General features: G+C 46.4%; 1 protein-coding gene across 8 annotated transcripts; it reads left to right on the top strand.

The window, feature by feature from the left end:
• Window positions 1-2,808: 2,808 nt before the first annotated feature.
• Window positions 2,809-22,780, top strand: LOC129828669 (serine protease HTRA2, mitochondrial-like). 8 transcript variants are annotated; one of them, XR_008755272.1, is made up of 8 exons: window positions 2,809-9,931; window positions 10,270-10,474; window positions 12,499-12,693; window positions 15,846-15,987; window positions 16,220-16,289; window positions 16,411-16,506; window positions 17,548-18,305; window positions 18,480-20,856. XR_008755272.1 is itself a non-coding variant. In XM_055889787.1 (7 exons), exons 1-7 carry the CDS (start codon window positions 9,456-9,458, stop codon window positions 17,924-17,926), a joined length of 1,563 nt encoding a protein of 520 aa, XP_055745762.1. In that variant the 5' UTR covers window positions 2,809-9,455; the 3' UTR covers window positions 17,927-20,856. The 8 variants fall into 8 exon arrangements, 3 of the variants coding, with proteins under 3 accessions (XP_055745762.1, XP_055745764.1, XP_055745763.1); XR_008755270.1 differs by having other exon boundaries at window positions 17,548-18,317; window positions 18,406-20,856; XR_008755271.1 differs by having other exon boundaries at window positions 17,548-19,142; window positions 19,456-20,856.
• The last annotated feature ends 390 nt before the right edge of the window (window positions 22,781-23,170 follow it).

Below are 23,170 nucleotides of genomic sequence, written 5' to 3'. Positions count from 1 at the left end.
GCTGGTGGAATCTGATGCCGTAGAGTCTATATGGGACTCTATCAACATAACGGTAGAGAACCAAACAGAATCAGAAGACGAGAGCAACAGAGAGTCCCAATCAACCAGTGACTATCAGCCCCACTCTGATGTAAACCCAGACAGTGACAATGGAAAAGTGGATGGAGTGGTGAGCAAAATACCACCGTCAAGGTCAAAGAGGGGAAGAGGACGGCCAAGGAAACACACCGGTGAGTCGCCTGATCTGAAATTTGGCGTGTGCGGGACATTCTCGGCAACAGCAGCGAATCTGAAAAGACATCAACACAATCATCACAGTGAAGAGAGACCAAGAAAAGAAAACAGTGGATTGCCTGATCTAAAATGTGACGTGTGTGGAAAATGCTTTACGGCAGCACGTAGTCTGATGAGGCATCGGCGGAATCGGCACAGTGATGAGAGACCATACATGTGCGACACATGTGGACAATGTTTCACCCTGAACGGCTACCTGACCCGGCACATGAAGCGTCACACGGAGGAGAGACAATATTGCTGCACCGAATGTGGCAAATGTTTCTTTCACAAAGAGAACCTGGAAAATCATATGGGTGTTCATAGAGGGGGGGCTTTTAAATGTGACGTGTGTGGAAGATGCTTGACGACTAAAGGTGGTCTGAAATTTCATCAGAAAAAGCACACGGAACAGAAATCGCATCGGTGTAAAGAATGTAGCAAAGCCTTTTTCTGCAGGTCAAACCTGAAAAAGCATATGAGGATTCACACTGGGGAGAAACCCTTTTGGTGCAAAGAATGTGGCAAATGCTTTGGTGAGAATGGAAGCCTGTCAAAGCATATGATGACTCACACCGAGGAGAAACCTCATCACTGTAATGAATGTGGCAGATGCTTCGGTCTGAAGGGAAACCTGACAGTTCATATGAGGACTCATAGAGGTGAGGGAGTACAATGTCATTTGTGTGGAACTCACTTGAAGTTAGCATCAAGTCTGAAAAGACATCTGCGAACTCACAGAAAGAATATTCATAATGACTGAGAACAAGTAAAAATCCTTTGTGTAAAATGTGTTAGTTGAAAGATACAATATTAAGAGGACATACCCCTCAGTTCACTGCTCGTGGTTAAAGGTACTGTCTGAAATCTGGGAATCTGTTCAATGGTAAATTCCGTTGATATAGTCGCCTATTAAGGCGTCAATCATGAGCTAAGCACAAATGTTTTACTTTATTTTGTACATGGTTACTTTTTGAAAAAAGAATTGGGTAGAGCCCAGAGAAAGGATGTTTATCCATTGTTCTTTGTCAGGTAGCGTTGTAGCCCACATAATATATACTTATTATTATTATTTTAACTTCTATGGCACTTTTCATGACCGAAAAAAGTCTGGGTAGCCTAATTGCAGTTGAGGCAGTGGTGTGGTCAATTCTAGGGATGGGCATTTGAAAGAAAGTCTTTTCTTGGAGTTCTCTTATGAAAATGATTGAGTACTCGCATGTTTGTGTGAAAAGGAGCTGAAGGCAACAACAAAGAAAGTCTGCAGTATGCTATCGGTTGTTCCAAATACTGGATGTTCTGACAATTGAAAATTACATTTTAACATACACTGCTCAAAAAAATAAAGGGAACACTTAAATAACACAATGTAACTCCAAGTCAATCACACTTCTGTGAAATCAAACTGTCCACTTAGGAAGCAACACTAATTGACAATAAATTTCACATGCTGTTGTGCAAATGGAATAGACAAAAGGTGGAAATTATAGGCAATTAGCAAGACACCCCCCAAAACAGGAGTGATTCTGCAGGTGGTGACCACAGACCACTTCTCAGTTCCTATGCTTCCTGGCTGATGTTTTGGTCACTTTTGAATGCTGGCGGTGCTCTCACTCTAGTGGTAGCATGAGACGGAGTCTACAACCCACACAAGTGGCTCAGGTAGTGCAGTTCATCCAGGATGGCACATCAATGCGAACTGTGGCAAAAAGGTTTGCTGTGTCTGTCAGCGTAGTGTCCAGAGCATGCAGGCGCTACCAGGAGACAGGCCAGTACATCAGGAGACGTGGAGGAGAACGTAGGAGGGCAACAACCCAGCAGCAGGACCGGTACCTCCGCCTTAGTGCAAGGAGGTGCACTGCCAGAGCCCTGCAAAATGACATCCAGCAGGCCACAAGTGTGCATGTGTCTGCTCAAACGGTCAGAAACAGACTCCATGAGGGTGGTATGAGGGCCCGACGTCCACAGTTGGGGGTTGTGCTTACAGCCCAACACCGTGCAGGACGTTTGGCATTTGCCAGAGAACACCAAGATTGGCAAATTCGCCACTGGCGCCGTGTGCTCTTCACTGATGAAAGCAGGTTCACACTGAGCACATGTGACAGACGTGACAGAGTCTGGAGACGCCGTGGAGAACGTTCTGCTGCCTGTAACATCCTCCAGCATGACCGGTTTGGCGATGGGTCAGTCATGGTGTGGGGTGGCATTTCTTTGTGGGGCCGCACAGCCCTCCATGTGCTCGCCAGAGGTAGCCTGACTGTCATTAGGTACCGAGATGAGATCCTCAGACCCCTTGTGAGACCATATGCTGACACATGCACATTTGTGGCCTGCTGGAGGTCATTTTGCAGGGCTCTGGCAGTACACCTCCTTGCACTAAGGCGGAGGTAGCGGTCCTGCTGCTGGGTTGTTGCCCTCCTACGGCCTCCTCCACGTCTCCTGATGTACTGGCCTGTCTCCTGGTAGGGCCTCCATGCTCTGGACACTACGCTGACAGACACAGCAAACCTTTTTGCCACAGTTCGCATTGATGTGCCATCCTGGATGAACTGCACTACCTGAGCCACTTGTGTGGGTTGTAGACTCCGTCTCATGCTACCACTAGAGTGAGAGCACCGCCAGCATTCAAAAGTGACCAAAACATCAGCCAGGAAGCATAGGAACTGAGAAGTGGTCTGTGGTCACCACCTGCAGAATCACTCCTGTTTTGGGGGGTGTCTTGCTAATTGCCTATAATTTCCACCTTTTGTCTATTCCATTTGCACAACAGCATGTGAAATTTATTGTCAATCAGTGTTGCTTCCTAAGTTGACAGTTTGATTTCACAGAAGTGTGATTGACTTGGAGTTACATTGTGTTGTTTAAGTGTTCCCTTTATTTTTTTGAGCAGTGTATTTTCATTGCACTTGACATATTTCAGGAAATTGAAATTGCTTTTGGAAAGTCAGTTGGTATGGAATGCCTCGAAGTGACTGAATTTAAGTGGAATTGATCCCAACCCGAGTTATAGTAAGGTGTGTAGCACCCACGGCGATACTATATACTTGAATACTTATTACATTACATACGTTTCTGTTCAATTGTTATCATTTAATTATATGGAAGCACCACTTGAGCCAGGAGTCTAAAGACACAATGGAAACGTCATTACCTCTGTTTCTCACTTATCCCATAACACCAGGATTGTCCTCTCCACAGGAGAGACTATGGGGGCTTTTATGACCAGCATCCAGACAGACAGATTAGCTAATCGAATACTTACCCATACTTTAACAAAAGCCTTTACCAAACCCTTAACCCTATTCATTTACAAAGTTCTCTTCCAGAAATGACATTTTTTGTTTAAACTGACCGGTTTTGTATTATAGGGACTGTAGTGAGTGGACTGGACCCTGGTTTTATGGATGCACAAACTGATGCGTTCTAACTGCAGGTGATATTGGGAGAGTATGTACATTATCCTGTGCTTGCTACATGGCCGCATGTACTCTTAAATCTCTACCTGGCCACGAATCGGAGCCTGGTTCCTCTCTAGGTTTCTTTCTAGGTTCCTGCCATTTAGGGAGTTTTTCCTCACTACTTTGCTTCTGCCTCTGCATTTCTTGCTCTGTGGGGTTTAGGCTATGTAACTACTGTAACTGTAAAGCACTTTGACAACTGCCGATGTACATTTGAGTAGAATTTGAGCAGGATGGCTTACTACCTATGTGTTTTTCTTCTTAGATTTGTTTTAAATTAGTTTTTATTTTTAGATATTCTGATCTGTGCACTTTAAGATCCTATTCTGGATGTTTTATTTTCTTACCTTTGATATTGAACAGTGCATTGTTGAGGAAGAGCTTTTAAGTAAGCATTTCGCTTGATTGTTTTAGAATTTACACCTGTTATATCCTGTGCAACAGACAAAATAAACTTTGATTTGATGTTCCAGGAGGAAGCCAAGAGCTTCGTCACCCAGGAGAACCATGACTAGCGTATTATGGAATCCCTGGACAACCCTAAGAACTAGAACTTTGCAATCGACACAGATGGCCACGTGGTGAAGAGGACTGTGCTGCAGCGAGGGAGACTGCAGTGAGGTAGACACTGCAGCACAGTCATCTTCACCACATGGCCATGTTTGTAGAGGGATGGCTTCTTCTTCTATGAGGTTAAACGGCGGTTGGCATCCAATTTGTTGCATTACCGCCACCTACTAGACTGGAGTACAACTCCCTTATACTTTACTTGGAAAATAAAAATTTACTAAATAAATACCCTACCATCTAACACTACACTCACTCATTTCAAAATGATATGAAATGAAATTAACACCCCCCCCTACTCCACTAATTAAATGTATTTATTCCTACCTCATGCCATCACCCTGAAAAGATGGAACATCATCACTTAACACATTCTGTAACGCTTCTGCTGTCAAGTCTCGCACACCCAAATACCTCTGCAGCTGCCACCACAACCTCCATTTCCTGAGACTTCTGATCCATTCCTGCAGTACGATTGATAACCATTGCTAAAAATGCAAAAAATCCGATCTTACTGAAACTTATTTCACTTTTTGGCCTATCCCTCTATACTGATATCTCTACTACTCTCACCACTCCTCCCCCTTAACCCATCAAACTCTACTTTCTTCACTGCCTCAGCATTTGACAACTTCTGCTCTACTCTAACCCTGGAAACCTCAACCTGCCTCTCTCACACGGGACATTTCTGATCCCCAGCACCATGGGCACCACATACCACTTCTTTCCCCAAGGCTACACATTCCTTTGTCTCATGCCCTTCTGCACATTTCTCACACATTGGACCCTCCCTCCTACACACTGCTGCCACATGCCCATAAACTTGACACCTGTAACATCTTAATATATTCGGCACATACGCTCGTACAGGATAACTTATATATCTTTGTCAGGCAAAGACTCAACTTTAAAACTCAAAATAACAGACAATGACTCTTATGTTTCCCCACTCTCGCCACCCTGTCTGCGTCGCGTCGCATCAAACGATGAGCATCACATATGTAACCGGTGTGAAATGGCTAGCTAGTTAGCGGGGTGCGCACTAATAACGTTTCAATTGGTGACGTCACTCGCTCTGAGACTTGAAGTAGTTGTTCTCCTTGCTCTGCAAGGGCCACGACTTTTGTGGAGCGATGGATAACGGTGCTTCAAGGGTGACTGTTGTCGATGTGTGCAGAGGGTCCCTGGTTCGAGACCAGGTAGGGGCAAGGAGAGGGACGGAAGCAATACTGTTATACATACACCGGGAATCTTTGCCCTCAGCTGGTCAACGTTTATATCTACTGTTACCCCAGTTATCACTCCTTTCATTGGTGCCCTTTTCTTGAGAACGAAACAATTCACTTTTCTTGCCCCCATTTATTTTACTTCGAGCTCATTCTTCCTCTGCCCAACAGAAACACAAACAATTATCACTAGACAACTTCTAGTTACCCTCACCGATTCCACATGACCCAACTCTTTTTTTTCACCCCCCCCAAAAAACACAAATGGACCAGCCAAAAGGCAAGAGTCCACTTTTTCCATAAACTTCACTCCTACTGTCACAGACTCTTCTTCAACCTGATCCTCTGTGCATACCTCAGTCTCCGATGACTTTACCGCACCGCACCTATCAAATCAAATTTTATTTGTCACATACACACGGTTAGCAGATGTTAATGCGAGTGTAGCGAAATGCTTGTGCTTCTAGTTCCGACAATGCAGTAATAACCAACGAGTAATCTAACCTAACAATTCCACAACTACTACCTTATACATACAAGTGTAAAGGGATAAAGAATATGTACATAAAGATATATGAATGTGTGATGGTACAGAACGGCATAGGCAAGATGCAGTAGATGGCATCGAGTACAGTAAATACATATGAGATGAGTAATGTAGGGTATGTAAACATAAAAGTGCATAGTTTAAAGTGGCTAGTGATATATGTATTACATAAAGATGGCAAGATGCAGTAGATGATAGAGTACAATATATACATATACATTATATTAAGTGGCATTGTTTAAAGTGGCTAGTGATACATTTTTGATAAATTTCCATTATTAAAGTGAGCTGGAGTTGAGTCAGTATGTTGGCAGCAGTCACTTGATGTTAGTGGTGGCTGTTTAACAGTCTGATGGCCTTGAGATATAAGCTGTTTTTCAGTCTCTTCGTCCCTGCTTTGATGCACCTGTACTGACCTCGCCTTCTGGATGATAGCGGGGTGAACAGGCAGTGGCTCGGGTGGTTGTTGTCCTTGATGATCTTTATGGCCTTCCTGTGACATCGGGTGGTGTAGGTGTCCTGGAGGGCAAGTAGTTTGCCCCCAGTGATGCGTTGTGCAGACCTCACTACCCTCTGGAGAGCCTTATGGTTGTTGGCGGAGCAGTTGTCGTACCAGGCGGTGATACAGCCCGACAGGATGCTCTCGATTGTGCATCTGTAGAAGTTTGAGTGTTTTCGGTGACAAGCCAAATTTCTTCAGCCTCCTGAGGTTGAAGAGGCACTGTTGCACCTTCTTCACCACGCTGTCTGTGTGGTTGGACCATTTAAGTTTGTTTGTGATGTGTACGCTGAGGAACTTAAAACTTTCCACCTTCTCCACTACTGTCCCGTTGATGTGGATAGGGGGGTGCTCCCTCTGCTGTTTCCTGAAGTCCACGATCATCTCCTTTGTTTTGTTGACGTTGAGTGTGAGGTTATTTTCCTGACACCACACTCCGAGGGCCCTCACCTCCTCCCTGTAGGCCGTCTCATCGTTGTTGGTAATCAAGCCTACCACTGTAGTGTCGTCTGCAAACTTGATGATTGAGTTGGAGGCGTGCATGGCCACGCAGTCATGGGTGAACAGGGAGTACAGGAGAGGGCTGAGAACGCACCCTTGTGGGGCCCCAGTATTGAAGATCAGTGAGGTGGAGATGTTGTTTCCTATCCTCCCCACCTGAGGGCGGCCCGTCAAAGTCCAGGACCCAGGGTCTTGAGCTTAATGACGAGTTTGGAGGGTACTATGGTGTTAAATGCTGAGCTGCAGTCAATTAACAGTATTCTTACATAGGTATGCGTCTTGCTCAGATGGGTTAGGTTAGTGTGCAGTGTGATTGCGTTGTCTTTGGACCTATTGGGGCGGTAGGCAAATTGGAGTGGGTCTAGGGTATCAGGTAGGGTGGAGGTGATATGATCCTTGACTAGTCTCTCAAAGCACTTCATGATGACAGAAGTGAGTGCTACGGGGCGATAGTCGTTTAGCTCAGTTACCTTAGCTTTCTTGGGAACAGGATCAATGGTGGCCCTCTTGAAGCATGTGGGCACAGCAGACTAAGATGGGGATTGATTGAATATGTCCGTAAACACACCAGCCAGCTGGTCTGCGGATGCTCTGAGGACGCGGTTAGGGATACCGTCTGGGCCAGCAGCCTTGCGAGGGTTAACATGTTTAAATGTTTTACTCACGTTGGTCACGGTGAAGGAGAGCCCACAGGTTTTGGTAGCGGGCCATGTTAGTGGCACTGTATTGTCCTCAAAGCGAGCAAAGAAGTTGTTTAATTTGTCTGGGAGCAAGACGTCGGTGTCTGCGACGGGGCTGTTTTTTTTTTTTTGTAATCCGTGATTGTCTGTAGACCCTGCCACATACATCTCGTGTTTGAGCTGTTGAATTGCGACTCTGTCTCTATACTGACGCTTGGCTTGTTTGATTGCCTTGCGGAGGGAAAAGCTACACTGTTTGTAATTAGTCATGTGTCCGGTCACCTTACCATGATTAAAAGCAGTGGTTCGCCTTGTTTTCAGATTAGCTTTGTTAAAATCCCCAGCTACAATAAATGCAGCCTCAGGATATATGGTTTCCAGTTTACATAGAGTCCAGTGACGTTCTTTCAGGGCCGTCAAGGTATCTGCAATGTAGTCGGGCAGGAACGCAACCCTTATAAGTTTTACAGCCCACCGCACAGGGTAATGTCCTGACGGGATACAGCTTTGGTCAAATTGACATCAAAAGTTTATTTTTTTGAATTTTAGCTAACCCTAACTCTTTCCCTAACCTTAGGAAACCCTCTCCCAATTGACTACATTAAAATAGTGATAGTCCTCAATGGTGCTACCCATACTAAAATGGCATTTTGGCCACTAGAGGTTTCTATCATTCTCTATGGTGGTGATCTTGGTTGGGACGGTGTCGCCTAATTCTCCTAACCTGATAAGAGTAAGTCACCGGAAGTGGCGTTAAAAGTGTTTCTCGATCAAGGTTGAACATAAATTAGCGCCACAGCAGCAACATTAAGACTTCCGGTTTTGGGATTTTGCACACTAACACTGTAAGAATGCTGTTATTTGACTGTTACATACAAAATATATTTTTTGCACCTTTGCATAATGTTATTATGTAAAAAAAATTATAACTACATGGGGGAAAATCTCAAATAAAGAGAATTACTGATTTAAATGTATCAGGTGCAACTGGCTCATCATCATTAGGTTAATCTAGGTTGTTAACAGGTCTGCCAGTTCACCGTTGACGTTGTGTTGTTTAAGTAACTAATCACCTATAGGCCTGCATTGCAGTGAATAGAGTGGGTGGAGTAGAAAGTACTGCTGGGCATTTAGACCTCACTCCCCCATGAAATAACACTATGTAGAGATTCCACAGACCCTAGTGAGCAATCCCAACTCCACTTACTTCGGCACCTAGAATAGTTCTCTCTATAAGCCTATATGTATTTTATATACACTATCTTGCATTGGGGGCATTTATTTGACTTTGGAACATGTTTTAAAACCCAAATGTAATTCCAATGTCACTTAAATATGAACGAATATGAATCATTGTTAATGTTTAGATAATCCTTTTTCATATTTTATGAATAAATACAGGTTGACACTTCTATTGCGTGCGGGGCTTATAATTAGAACGTTTCTGAAATTCTGTGACCCGGAAGTACTTTTTTTGTGTTACTGACGAGACGCTGGTTATTTTTTCGACCTGTTAGGTCGTGATCTGAGAGCTGGTACGTCTAGCTAGTAGCCACAGTTTTTATTGTTTTATGATTACGTTTTTATAAATCCGTAGGTTACTAACGTCAGAAAGAGTTGTAGATCCATATGGTCAAGAAAGGAGTGTGAATTGTTGAATTAGTTGTAAAAGTTATTTTACTGCATTCTGACTGATGCAACAACATGTCAACACATGTCAATCGTCCGCTCTTCTGGATAATCAGGAGGTACACTGGGGAATATCTCCGAAAATGTAACATTTTGAACGAGCGAACACTAGGACGAGTTTCCGGTGCTTCTGTCGGTTACAAACATCACTCAACGGGAGACGCAAAAAACTGTCATGTCAACAATGTTCCGATCATTTGGAGCGCAGGAGGCGGCAGGGGCAGTGGCTCAGAGCGGACTACTCTCCTCAAGTCAGTTGCTGTTGGGTTGGGACTCGGTAGTGCAGCAGTTCTGCATTTCAGAGGGGACGAGGAAAACCACGTTTGTGAGAGGAGAGGTCTACTTTGTGATTCGTTCCTAGAACGTGTCTTGCCAACAGCCCACTGTGCCTCTCCTTTTAAACCCGACAGTCCACGATTCAAGTTCAACTTTATTGCGGATGTGGTGGAAAAAGCTACGCCCGCTGTCGTGTATATTGAAATCGTCGGCCGGTAAGATCACATGACCGCTTTGATAGGCTAGTTTGTTTTGATAACAAAATATAATAGTGCCAGTCCCGTTTGTGCTATCGTACCAACTCATTGTCACTGATTATCATGTCATGTTTGGATTGGCAATGTTGGCAAGAGCACATACAGATCTGAGACCAAGTTGATGATAAACCCTGACCAACAATTGCTCTCCATCCAGGGACTCCGCACTGCAGCTGACCCTGTGACTTTCAATGTGTGTGTGTGTATCTAGGGGTGTTGCGAAATGGCGTTCTAAATGTCCATTATAACAAATGAACAATAACTTAACATATAATGTTCAACTATGATACTGACAGGCACCCGTTCTCCGGGCGGGAAGTCCCCATCTCCAACGGTTCTGGGTTCATTGTCAGCAGTGATGGGCTCATAGTCACCAATGCCCATGTAGTGGCCAATAAGAGAGGAGTCCGGGTCAAGCTAACCAATGGGGAGACGTATAACGCCACTGTGCAAGATGTCGATCAGGTGGCGGACATAGCCACTATAAAAATCAATGCCCAGGTAAGAGGTTATGATTGAGACATGACACTCACCCTACCCACTCGGTCTGTCTCTCTCCGATCTGTATCACCCTCTGTAGCACCCTCTACTCTCTGTAGCACCCTTTCTGTCTCCTCTCTGTATCACCCTCTGCAGCACCCTCTCCTCTCCGTCTCTCTCCTCTGTAGCACCCTCTCCTCTCCGTCTCTCTCCTCTGTAGCATCCTCTCCGTCTCTCCTCTCTGTAGCACCCTCTCCGTCTCTCTCTCTCCTCTCTGTAGCACCCTCTCCGTCTCTCTCCTCTCTGTAGCTCCGTCTCTCTCTCTCCTCTCTGTAGCTCCGTCTCTCTCTCTCCTCTCTGTAGCTCCGTCTCTCTCTCTCCTCTCTGTACCTCCGTCTCTCTCTCTCCTCTCTGTAGCTCTGTCTCTCTCTCTCCTCTCTGTAGCTCCGTCTCTCTCTCTCCTCTCTGTAGCTCCGTCTCTCTCTCTCTCCTCTCTGTAGCTCCGTCTCTCTCTCTCTCCTCTCTGTAGCTCCGTCTCTCTCTCTCCTCTCTGTAGCTCCGTCTCCGTCTCTCTCCTCTCTGTAGCTCCGTCTCCGTCTCTCTCCTCTCTGTAGCTCCGTCTCTCTCCTCTCTGTAGCTCCGTCTCTCTCTTTTCTGTAGCTCCGTCTCTCTCTCTCCTCTCTGTAGCTCCGTCTCTCTCTCTCCTCTCTGTAGCTCCGTCTCTCTCTCTCCTCTCTGTAGCTCCGTCTCTCTCTCTCTCCTCTCTGTAGCTCCGTCTCTCTCTCTCTCCTCTCTGTAGCTCCGTCTCTCTCTCTCCTCTCTGTAGCTCCGTCTCCGTCTCTCTCCTCTCTGTAGCTCCGTCTCCGTCTCTCTCCTCTCTGTAGCTCCGTCTCCGTCTCTCTCCTCTCTGTAGCTCCGTCTCTCTCCTCTCTGTAGCTCCGTCTCTCTCTTTTCTGTAGCTCCGTCTCTCTCTTTTCTGTAGCTCCGTCTCTCTCTTCTCTGTAGCTCCGTCTCTCTCTTCTCTGTAGCTCCGTCTCTCTCTTCTCTGTAGCTCCGTCTCTCTCTTCTCTGTAGCTCCGTCTCTCTCTTCTCTGTAGCTCCGTCTCTCTCTTCTCTGTTGCACCCTCTCCTCTCTGTAGCACCCTCTCCGTCTCTCTCTCTCCTCTCTCTAGCACCCTCTCCGTCTCTCTCTCCTCTCTCTAGCACCCTCTCCGTCTCTCTCTCCTCTCTCTAGCACCCTCTCCTCTCTGTAGCACCCTCTCCTCTCTGTAGCACCCTCTCCTCTCTGTAGCACCCTCTCCTCTCTGTAGCACCCTCTCCTCTCTGTAGCACCCTCTCCTCTCTGTAGCACCCTCTCCTCTCTGTAGCACCCTCTCCGTCTCTCTCTCTCCTCTCTGTAGCACCCTCTCCGTCTCTCTCTCTCTCTCCTCTCTGTAGCACCCTCTCCGTCTCTCTCTCTCTCTCCTCTCTGTAGCACCCTCTCCGTCTCTCTCTCTCTCTCCTCTCTGTAGCACCCTCTCCGTCTCTCTCTCTCTCTCCTCTCTGTAGCACCCTCTCCGTCTCTCTCTCTCTCTCTCTCCTCTCTGTAGCACCCTCTCCGTCTCTCTCTCTCTCTCTCTCCTCTCTGTAGCACCCTCTCCGTCTCTCTCTCTCTCTCTCTCCTCTATGTAGCACCCTCTCCGTCTCTCTCTCTCTCTCTCTCCTCTATGTAGCACCCTCTCCGTCTCTCTCTCTCTCTCTCTCCTCTATGTAGCACCCTCTCCGTCTCTCTCTCTCTCTCCTCTCTGTAGCACTCTCTCCGTCTCTCTCTCTCTCTCTCCTCTCTGTAGCATCCTCTCCGTATCTCCTCTGTAGCACCCTCTCCTCTCTGTAGCACCCTCTCCTCTCTGTAGCACCCTCTCCTCTCTGTAGCACCCTCTCCTCTCTGTAGCATCCTCTCCGTATCTCCTCTGTAGCACCCTCTCCTCTCTGTAGCACCCTCTCCGTCTGTCCTCTCTGTAGCCCCCTCTCCCTACCCTCTAACTGTGTCTCTCTCCTCTCTGTAGCACCCTCTCCCTACCCTCTCTCTGGGGCTGTCGTCGGATGTGCGTCAGGGGGAGTTTGTGGTTGCCATGGGCAGCCCGTTTGCCCTGAGGAACACCATCACATCAGGTATCGTCTCTTCAGTTCAGCGGGGCAGCAAGGAGCTGGGTCTGTCCAAACCCAACATGGACTATATCCAGACAGACGCTGCCATCGATGTGAGTACCCTGGTCTGTTTACAGTAATCCTAACCTGCTAGTAAAGCATTGACAGTAACCCTAACCTGCTTGTAAAGCATTGAGTGACCCTAACCTGCTAGTAAAGCATTGACAGTAACCCTAACCTGCTTGTAAAGCATTGACAGTGACCCTAACCTGCTAGTAAAGCATTGACAGTGACCCTAACCTGCTAGTAAAGCATTGACAGTGACCCTAACCTGCTAGTAAAGCATTGACAGTGGCCCTAACCTGCTTGTAAAGCATTGCCAGTAACCCTAACCTGCTAGTAAAGCATTGACAGTGACCCTAACCTGCTAGTAAAGCATTGACAGTGACCCTAACCTGCTAGTAAAGCATTGACAGTGACCCTAACCTGCTAGTAAAGCATTGACAGTGACCCTAACCTGCTAGTAAAGCATTGACAGTGACCCTAACCTGCTTGTAAAGCATTGCCAGTGACCCTAACCTGCTAGTAAAGCATTGCCAGTGACCCTAACCTGCTAGTAAAGCATTGCCAGTGACCCTAACCTGCTTGTAAAGCATTGACAGTGACCCTAACCTGCTAGTAAAGCATTGACAGTGACCCTAACCTGCTAGTAAAGCATTGACAGTAACCCTAACCTGCTTGTAAAGCATTGACAGTGACCCTAACCTGCTAGTAAAGCATTGACAGTGACCCTAACCTGCTAGTAAAGCATTGACAGTGACCCTAACCTGCTAGTAAAGCATTGACAGTGACCCTAACCTGCTAGTAAAGCATTGACAGTGACCCTAACCTGCTAGTAAAGCATTGACAGTGACCCTAACCTGCTAGTAAAGCATTGACAGTGACCCTAACCTGCTAGTAAAGCATTGACAGTGACCCTAACCTGCTAGTAAAGCATTGACAGTGACCCTAACCTGCTTGTAAAGCATTGCCAGTGACCCTAACCTGCTTGTAAAGCATTGCCAGTGACCCTAACCTGCTAGTAAAGCATTGACAGTGACCCTAACCTGCTAGTAAAGCATTGACAGTGACCCTAACCTGCTTGTAAAGCATTGACAGTGACCCTAACCTGCTAGTAAAGCATTGACAGTGACCCTAACCTGCTTGTAAAGCATTGCCAGTGACCCTAACCTGCTTGTAAAGCATTGCCAGTGACCCTAACCTGCTAGTAAAGCATTGACAGTGACCCTAACCTGCTAGTAAAGCATTGACAGTGACCCTAACCTGCTAGTAAAGCATTGACAGTGACCCTAACCTGCTAGTAAAGCATTGACAGTGACCCTAACCTGCTAGTAAAGCATTGACAGTGACCCTAACCTGCTAGTAAAGCATTGACAGTGACCCTAACCTGCTAGTAAAGCATTGACAGTGACCCTAACCTGCTAGTAAAGCATTGACAGTGACCCTAACCTGCTTGTAAAGCATTGACAGTGACCCTAACCTGCTAGTAAAGCATTGACAGTGACCCTAACCTGCTAGTAAAGCATTGACAGTGGCCCTAACCTGCTTGTAAAGCATTGCCAGTAACCCTAACCTGCTAGTAAAGCATTGACAGTGACCCTAACCTGCTAGTAAAGCATTGACAGTGACCCTAACCTGCTAGTAAAGCATTGACAGTGACCCTAACCTGCTAGTAAAGCATTGACAGTGACCCTAACCTGCTAGTAAAGCATTGACAGTGACCCTAACCTGCTAGTAAAGCATTGACAGTGACCCTAACCTGCTTGTAAAGCATTGCCAGTGACCCTAACCTGCTAGTAAAGCATTGCCAGTGACCCTAACCTGCTAGTAAAGCATTGCCAGTGACCCTAACCTGCTAGTAAAGCATTGACAGTAACCCTAACCTGCTTGTAAAGCATTGACAGTGACCCTAACCTGCTAGTAAAGCATTGACAGTGACCCTAACCTGCTAGTAAAGCATTGACAGTGACCCTAACCTGCTAGTAAAGCATTGACAGTGACCCTAACCTGCTAGTAAAGCATTGACAGTGACCCTAACCTGCTAGTAAAGCATTGACAGTGACCCTAACCTGCTAGTAAAGCATTGACAGTGACCCTAACCTGCTAGTAAAGCATTGACAGTGACCCTAACCTGCTAGTAAAGCATTGACAGTGACCCTAACCTGCTAGTAAAGCATTGACAGTGACCCTAACCTGCTAGTAAAGCATTGACAGTGACCCTAACCTGCTAGTAAAGCATTGACAGTGACCCTAACCTGCTAGTAAAGCATTGACAGTGACCCTAACCTGCTAGTAAAGCATTGACAGTGACCCTAACCTGCTAGTAAAGCATTGACAGTGACCCTAACCTGCTAGTAAAGCATTGACAGTGACCCTAACCTGCTTGTAAAGCATTGCCAGTGACCCTAACCTGCTTGTAAAGCATTGCCAGTGACCCTAACCTGCTAGTAAAGCATTGACAGTGACCCTAACCTGCTAGTAAAGCATTGACAGTGACCCTAACCTGCTAGTAAAGCATTGACAGTGACCCTAACCTGCTAGTAAAGCATTGACAGTGACCCTAACCTGCTAGTAAAGCATTGACAGTGACCCTAACCTGCTAGTAAAGCATTGACAGTGACCCTAACCTGCTAGTAAAGCATTGACAGTGACCCTAACCTGCTAGTAAAGCATTGACAGTGACCCTAACCTGCTAGTAAAGCATTGACAGTGACCCTAACCTGCTAGTAAAGCATTGACAGTGACCCTAACCTGCTAGTAAAGCATTGACAGTGACCCTAACCTGCTAGTAAAGCATTGACAGTGACCCTAACCTGCTAGTAAAGCATTGACAGTGACCCTAACCTGCTAGTAAAGCATTGACAGTGACCCTAACCTGCTAGTAAAGCATTGACAGTGACCCTAACCTGCTAGTAAAGCATTGACAGTGACCCTAACCTGCTAGTAAAGCTTTGCGGTCCACAGCCGACGACGTAACTCCACTGGTCTGGTCATGGATGTGAACTAATTGCCAGTAGTAATTTAGTAGACACTCTTATCCAGATAAATGCACAATCGGTGCGTCCAGCTTGTAAGGAACAAGTTGTATGAACAACCACACATCACAAGCCCCTCTCTGCAAAACCAGGGCTAGTAAGAGTAAAGCCTTATGTTCTCCAAATGTATGACGTGATCAATAATGCTTTTGGATTGTTCTGTCTTGCAGTTTGGGAATTCTGGAGGGCCTCTGATTAATCTGGACGGTGAGGTGATCGGCATCAACACCATGAAGGTGACGGCAGGGATCTCCTTCGCGATCCCCTCGGATCATGTCAAACACTTCCTGAACCAAGCTTCCGACAAGAAGAGTGAGTTACTTTACCGTGCTGACAAAGGGCCATAGCCTGGTCCCAGATCTGTTTGTCCGAGCTAGTAAGATCCAATTCCCTATGTTGGCTCTTATGGTCATTGTGTGACAATAGGACTAGGTCAGACACCACCAACAGGTCTGAAACCAGTTTAATAAGACCATAGACCCCCTACCTTTTAAGTTATTTGCACTTTTTGGAAGTGTAAGGTTTTTGTGATTGTCTCTCCTAGAGTCTCAGTTGGGGGTGTTGGACACCAAGCGGAGATACATCGGTGTCATGATGCTGACCCTGACTCCAAGGTAAAGGTCATATGACAGCTATTGCGCTGCACCTGAGTTAACAGGAAAGCTATCACCTACCTGGGGTAGGATGAATGACAGTGGAGGATTTAGTCATAGTTGGATGTCTATTCTGTTGCAGTATCATTGCCGAGTTGAAGCTGAGGGACCCCTCCTTCCCTGATGTCACTTACGGGATCATGATCCACCGGGTCATCATGGGCTCTCCAGCCAACAGGTGAGCACCGTGTAATGTCCGTGTATAAGGTCTCTGATGTGTACATTGTTTATTCTTTCTTTATGCGTCAGTGAAATACACTTAAGAATGAAAGAATGTGGAATGCACAATTCCAGGGCAGGTATGAAGCTAGGTGATGGTGTCGTTATAACCCTCCACAGGGCAGGTATGAAGCCAGGTGATAGTGTTGTTATAACCCTCCACAGGGCAGGTATGAAGCTAGGTGAGTGTCGTTATAACCCTCCACAGGGCAGGTATGAAGCTAGGTGAGTGTCGTTATAACCCTCCACAGGACAGGTATGAAGCCAGGTGATAGTGTTGTTATAACCCTCCACAGGGCAGGCATGACGTTAGGTGAGTGTCGTTATAACCCTCCACAGGGCAGGCATGACGTTAGGTGACAGTGTCGTTATAACCCTCCACAGGGCAGGTATGAAGCTAGGTGATAGTGTTGTTATAACCCTCCACAGGGCAGGCATGACGTTAGGTGAGTGTCGTTATAACCCTCCACAGGGCAGGTATGAAGCTAGGTGATAGTGTTGTTATAACCCTCCACAGGGCAGGTATGAAGCTAGGTGAGTGTCGTTATAACCCTCCACAGGACAGGTATGAAGCCAGGTGATAGTGTTGTTATAACCCTCCACAGGGCAGGCATGACGTTTGGTGAGTGTCGTTATAACCCTCCACAGGGCAGGCATGACGTTAGGTGACAGTGTCGTTATAACCCTCCACAGGGCAGGTATGAAGCTAGGTGATAGTGTTGTTATAACCCTCCACAGGGCAGGCATGAAGCTAGGTGAGTGTCGTTATAACCCTCCACAGGGCAGGTATGAAGCTAGGTGAGTGTCGTTATAACCCTCCACAGGGCAGCTATGAAGCCAGGTGACAGTGTCGTTATAACCCTCCACAGGGCAGGTATGAAGCCAGGTGAGTGTCGTTATAACCCTCCACAGGGCAGGTATGAAGCTAGGTGATAGTGTTGTTATAACCCTCCACAGGGCAGGTATGAAGCTAGGTGAGTGTCGTTATAACCCTCCACAGGGCAGGTATGAAGCCAGGTGACAGTGTCGTTATAACCCTCCACAGGGCAGGTATGAAGCTAGGTGATGGTGTCGTTATAACACTCCACAGGGCAGGTATGAAGCCAGGTGATAGTGTCGTTATAACCCTCCACAGGGCAGGTATGACGCTAGGTGACAGTGTCGTTATAACCCTCCACAGGGCAGGTATGAAGCCAGGTGACAGTGTCGTTATAACCCTCCACAGGGCAGGTATGAAGCTAGGTGATAGTGTCGTTATAACCCTCCACAGGGCAGGTATGAAGCCAGGTGACAGTGTCGTTATAACCCTCCACAGGGCAGGTATGAAGCCAGGTGAGTGTTGTTATAACCCTCCACAGGGCAGGTATGAAGCCAGGTGACAGTGTCGTTATAACCCTCCACAGGGCAGGTATGAAGCCAGGTGATAGTGTCGTTATAACCCTCCACAGGGCAGGTATGAAGCCAGGTGAGTGTCGTTATAACCCTCCACAGGGCAGGTATGAAGCCAGGTGAGTGTCGTTATAACCCTCCACAGGGCAGGCATGACGTTAGGTGAGTGTCATTATAACCCTCCACAGGGCAGGTATGAAGCTAGGTGATAGTGTTGTTATAACCCTCCACAGGGCAGGTATGAAGCTAGGTGAGTTTCGTTATAACCCTCCACAGGGCAGGTATGAAGCCAGGTGAGTGTTGTTATAACCCTCCACAGGGCAGGTATGAAGCCAGGTGACAGTGTCGTTATAACCCTCCACAGGGCAGGTATGAAGCCAGGTGATAGTGTCGTTATAACCCTCCACAGGGCAGGTATGAAGCCAGGTGAGTGTCGTTATAACCCTCCACAGGGCAGGTATGAAGCCAGGTGAGTGTCGTTATAACCCTCCACAGGGCAGGTATGAAGCCAGGTGAGTGTCGTTATAACCCTCCACAGGGCAGGCATGACGTTAGGTGAGTGTCATTATAACCCTCCACAGGGCAGGTATGAAGCTAGGTGATAGTGTTGTTATAACCCTCCACAGGGCAGGTATGAAGCTAGGTGAGTTTCGTTATAACCCTCCACAGGGCAGGTATGAAGCCAGGTGACGGTGTCGTTATAACCCTCCACAGGGCAGCTATGAAGCCAGGTGAGTGTCGTTATAACCCTCCACAGGGCAGGTATGAAGCCAGGTGACAGTGTCGTTATAACCCTCCACAGGGCAGGTATGAAGCTAGGTGATGGTGTCGTTATAACCCTCCACAGGGCAGGTATGAAGCCAGGTGACAGTGTCGTTATAACCCTCCACAGGGCAGGTATGAAGCCAGGTGATAGTGTCGTTATAACCCTCCACAGGGCAGGTATGAAGCCAGGTGATAGTGTCGTTATAACCCTCCACAGGGCAGGTATGAAGCCAGGTGACAGTGTCGTTATAACCCTCCACAGGGCAGGTATGAAGCCAGGTGAGTGTCGTTATAACCCTCCACAGGGCAGGTATGAAGCTAGGTGAGTGTCGTTATAACCCTCCACAGGGCAGGTATGAAGCCAGGTGACAGTGTCGTTATAACCCTCCACAGGGCAGGTATGAAGCCAGGTGAGTGTCGTTATAACCCTCCACAGGGCAGGTATGAAGCTAGGTGATAGTGTTGTTATAACCCTCCACAGGGCAGGTATGAAGCTAGGTGAGTGTCGTTATAACCCTCCACAGGGCAGGTATGAAGCCAGGTGACAGTGTCGTTATAACCCTCCACAGGGCAGGTATGAAGCTAGGTGATGGTGTCGTTATAACACTCCACAGGGCAGGTATGAAGCCAGGTGATAGTGTCGTTATAACCCTCCACAGGGCAGGTATGACGCTAGGTGACAGTGTCGTTATAACCCTCCACAGGGCAGGTATGAAGCCAGGTGACAGTGTCGTTATAACCCTCCACAGGGCAGGCATGACGTTAGGTGAGTGTCATTATAACCCTCCACAGGGCAGGTATGAAGCTAGGTGATAGTGTTGTTATAACCCTCCACAGGGCAGGTATGAAGCTAGGTGATAGTGTTGTTATAACCCTCCACAGGGCAGGTATGAAGCTAGGTGAGTGTCGTTATAACCCTCCACAGGGCAGGTATGAAGCCAGGTGACAGTGTCGTTATAACCCTCCACAGGGCAGGTATGAAGCTAGGTGATGGTGTCGTTATAACACTCCACAGGGCAGGTATGAAGCCAGGTGATAGTGTCGTTATAACCCTCCACAGGGCAGGTATGACGCTAGGTGACAGTGTCGTTATAACCCTCCACAGGGCAGGTATGAAGCCAGGTGACAGTGTCGTTATAACCCTCCACAGGGCAGGCATGACGTTAGGTGAGTGTCATTATAACCCTCCACAGGGCAGGTATGAAGCTAGGTGATAGTGTTGTTATAACCCTCCACAGGGCAGGTATGAAGCTAGGTGAGTTTCGTTATAACCCTCCACAGGGCAGGTATGAAGCCAGGTGAGTGTTGTTATAACCCTCCACAGGGCAGGTATGAAGCCAGGTGACAGTGTCGTTATAACCCTCCACAGGGCAGGTATGAAGCCAGGTGATAGTGTCGTTAAAACCCTCCACAGGGCAGGTATGAAGCCAGGTGATAGTGTCGTTATAACCCTCCACAGGGCAGGTATGAAGCCAGGTGAGTGTCGTTATAACCCTCCACAGGGCAGGTATGAAGCCAGGTGAGTGTCGTTATAACCCTCCACAGGGCAGGTATGAAGCTAGGTGAGTTTCGTTATAACCCTCCACAGGGCAGGTATGAAGCCAGGTGATAGTGTCGTTATAACCCTCCACAGGGCAGCTATGAAGCCAGGTGAGTGTCGTTATAACCCTCCACAGGGCAGGTATGAAGCCAGGTGACAGTGTCGTTATAACCCTCCACAGGGCAGGTATGAAGCTAGGTGATGGTGTCGTTATAACCCTCCACAGGGCAGGTATGAAGCCAGGTGACAGTGTCGTTATAACCCTCCACAGGGCAGGTATGAAGCCAGGTGATAGTGTCGTTATAACCCTCCACAGGGCAGGTATGAAGCCAGGTGATAGTGTCGTTATAACCCTCCACAGGGCAGGTATGAAGCCAGGTGACAGTGTCGTTATAACCCTCCACAGGGCAGGTATGAAGCCAGGTGAGTGTCGTTATAACCCTCCACAGGGCAGGTATAAAGCCAGGTGAGTGTCGTTATAACCCTCCACAGGGCAGGTATGAAGCCAGGTGAGTCGTTATAACCCTCCACAGGGCAGGTATGAAGCCAGGTGAGTGTCGTTATAACCCTCCACAGGGCAGGCATGACGTTAGCTGACAGTGTCGTTATAACCCTCCACAGGGCAGGTATGAAGCCAGGTGACATAGTGCTGGAGATCAACGGCACCAAGGTGAACACGTCAGAGGAGATTTACAATGCCGTGAGGACCAGCGACAGCATCACCATGGTGATCAGAAGGGGTCAGGACCTACTCAGACTACACATGACCCCAGAGTTCACAGAGTGATGTCATCAAATGTTGCCAGTTAGTGGAGCTGCATGATATAGAGGTAGTGTACGAAGAAGAGGACAGTTGGTACACTGAAGAGGACGGGGATACTGAATGATCACACCCACAACATGCTTAGAGACAGACTATCACATCACTGTCTGTGTGGTTCTACACATTAAATATACCACAGGACAGAAGTCATGTAAGACATAAGATGGCCTATTAACACATAGCAGCCGACTTTAAAGCCAAGTCCAGTCTGACTGATATACAAATCACCTCGTATCATAAATAACTACTACAATATTATTTGTCGATCCATCAGTCACAATTTACACGATACATCACAGTTTTGATGCTCTCGAACACTGCCTACCATGGGTTTACAGTCGTAAGATGAGATGGGCTATGATAAACACAGTATTAGTCAGATACTGTAACTGAAGGCTGAAGGAAGTGACAGTTGGTTGTGACTGATTGAGTTCAAACCAAGACACTGCCCTCAACAGACCATGTGATTTATAATGAAGCAGATACTTATACTGAAATATTGAGCTATAAGACTCTGCACTGAAGTATTTACAGTTATGACATCAATATACAGTACATCTACCAATTGACTTGTATTGTTTGGGGATTTAATTGTAACCAAGAAGGGGTGTGATTCAATCCGATCTGTGGTAGATCCGCATTATAGCATGCTTGACATTTTAAAGGTAATTTTTAATACAGCCAACATATGAAATGTTGACCATTAATGCCATCTCTGCAAATGCGTTGAAATTGTCTTTAAAAGTTGCATTGTCTACAAGCGCGATCAGATTAAATCCCGGCCAAGGTTGAAAGGCACAACTATTAGTGTTTTCACTATAATACACTGTATCAGTCGTGTGCACGATATTTTTACTGAAATTCACTACAATAAACTATTTAAAAATGTTGATATTTCTAAGTCAGATACAGTCCTACAAATCTCAGCATCCCAGAACAGAAAACCTCACATATGTTAGTCTCTCTGAGAGATTACTGTCCAACACACTTTACTTGTTTTTTTTTGTTGGTAAAGCAGGTAGTAGGTTAGCATATTTCCCTTTCTACTTCCTGCCTGTGTCTTAAAGACAGGCTCAGGTTGGGTTGTAATACTGTGGTTCTAAAGGTTCAGGTTGGGTTGTGTAGAAGTAGAAGTAGGGATTGGTCTGAAGCCAAAAAAGTAAATTAACATGAGCACCACAATGCCTAACTTCAGTGATGCTCTACCAAAGGGTTCCAGCAGACATCTTTGACCTACTACAGTAGCTATGTTGGTCTATTGTACTTCAAACAACATATAGACAGGTTACTTGGGATTCAAAACTACTGTAGTAGGTCAAAGCTGTGTGCTGGATAACCTTATTAGAGCATTGGTGAAGTAGACATTGTGGTGCTCATGTGATTTTCCTTTATTTTTTTGGCCACACACATGCCTGTGTTTCACTGAAAATGTTGTTTAATTTCCATGGTTTTTTTATACCGAAAGTAATTATACAACATTTCCACATGCAAAATGTGTCTTTTTTTGTTTTAATTTGCACTTCAAATTATGTTCTAAAAATTGAAGTGTTGGAGCTGAAAATGTGGACTCAATTGTAAACAAATTTGTCAGAGATGGAGAAGTATGAACTCTGGAAAGATATGGATATGTCACCAACCCAGATTTAGCCACTCGAGGGGAGTGACAGCCACAGACTCAAAAATAACAAATGCAAATACATATTACCTTACAGTCAATGTCTCTAGTCTCATTCTTCAGATGTAGTTGGAACTGAGTTGATAGCCTATAGCATTGAAAAGTAGAGCTAAAGGTCTGTTACCGGTGGCCATTTTAGGTTGTACCGGTATGTCAGATTAGCTAAATTGCCAATTTCTCAGCCTCTGAGTACCAAAGAAACACTTTGAATGAATAACAGACATGTTCATAACAAGTGGCTATGGATGAAGATCAAAATATCTGTTCAAAAACAAGATTTAACTACACGTTAAAATATGATTATTTTAGGGAATTTAAACCATTTCTTACGAAAGGTTAATAAAATAAGTGTTACTGCTTGACAGTGTCTCTTTGCAATCATTAAAAATCTGGGTTAAAATGACTCTCGTTGGGGCTTTTAAGCTAAAACT

Source organism: Salvelinus fontinalis, chromosome 30 (assembly GCF_029448725.1).
Source record: "Salvelinus fontinalis isolate EN_2023a chromosome 30, ASM2944872v1, whole genome shotgun sequence".
In the NCBI taxonomy this organism is placed as follows: domain Eukaryota; kingdom Metazoa; phylum Chordata; class Actinopteri; order Salmoniformes; family Salmonidae; genus Salvelinus; species Salvelinus fontinalis.
Note: the sequence above shows the minus strand (reverse complement) of the source record. Positions and strands in the feature narration are given on the sequence as shown.

Excerpts from the sequence above, each read along its gene's own strand:
- LOC129828669 (XM_055889787.1), top strand. The coding sequence starts at position 9,456 with ATGTCAACACATGTCAATCGTCCGCTCTTCTGGATAATCAGGAGGTAC. Across the intron at positions 12,694-15,845 it reads AGACAGACGCTGCCATCGAT|TTTGGGAATTCTGGAGGGCC; the intron begins GTGAGTACCCTG and ends TCTGTCTTGCAG. Across the intron at positions 16,507-17,547 it reads ATGGGCTCTCCAGCCAACAG|GGCAGGTATGAAGCCAGGTG; the intron begins GTGAGCACCGTG and ends AACCCTCCACAG.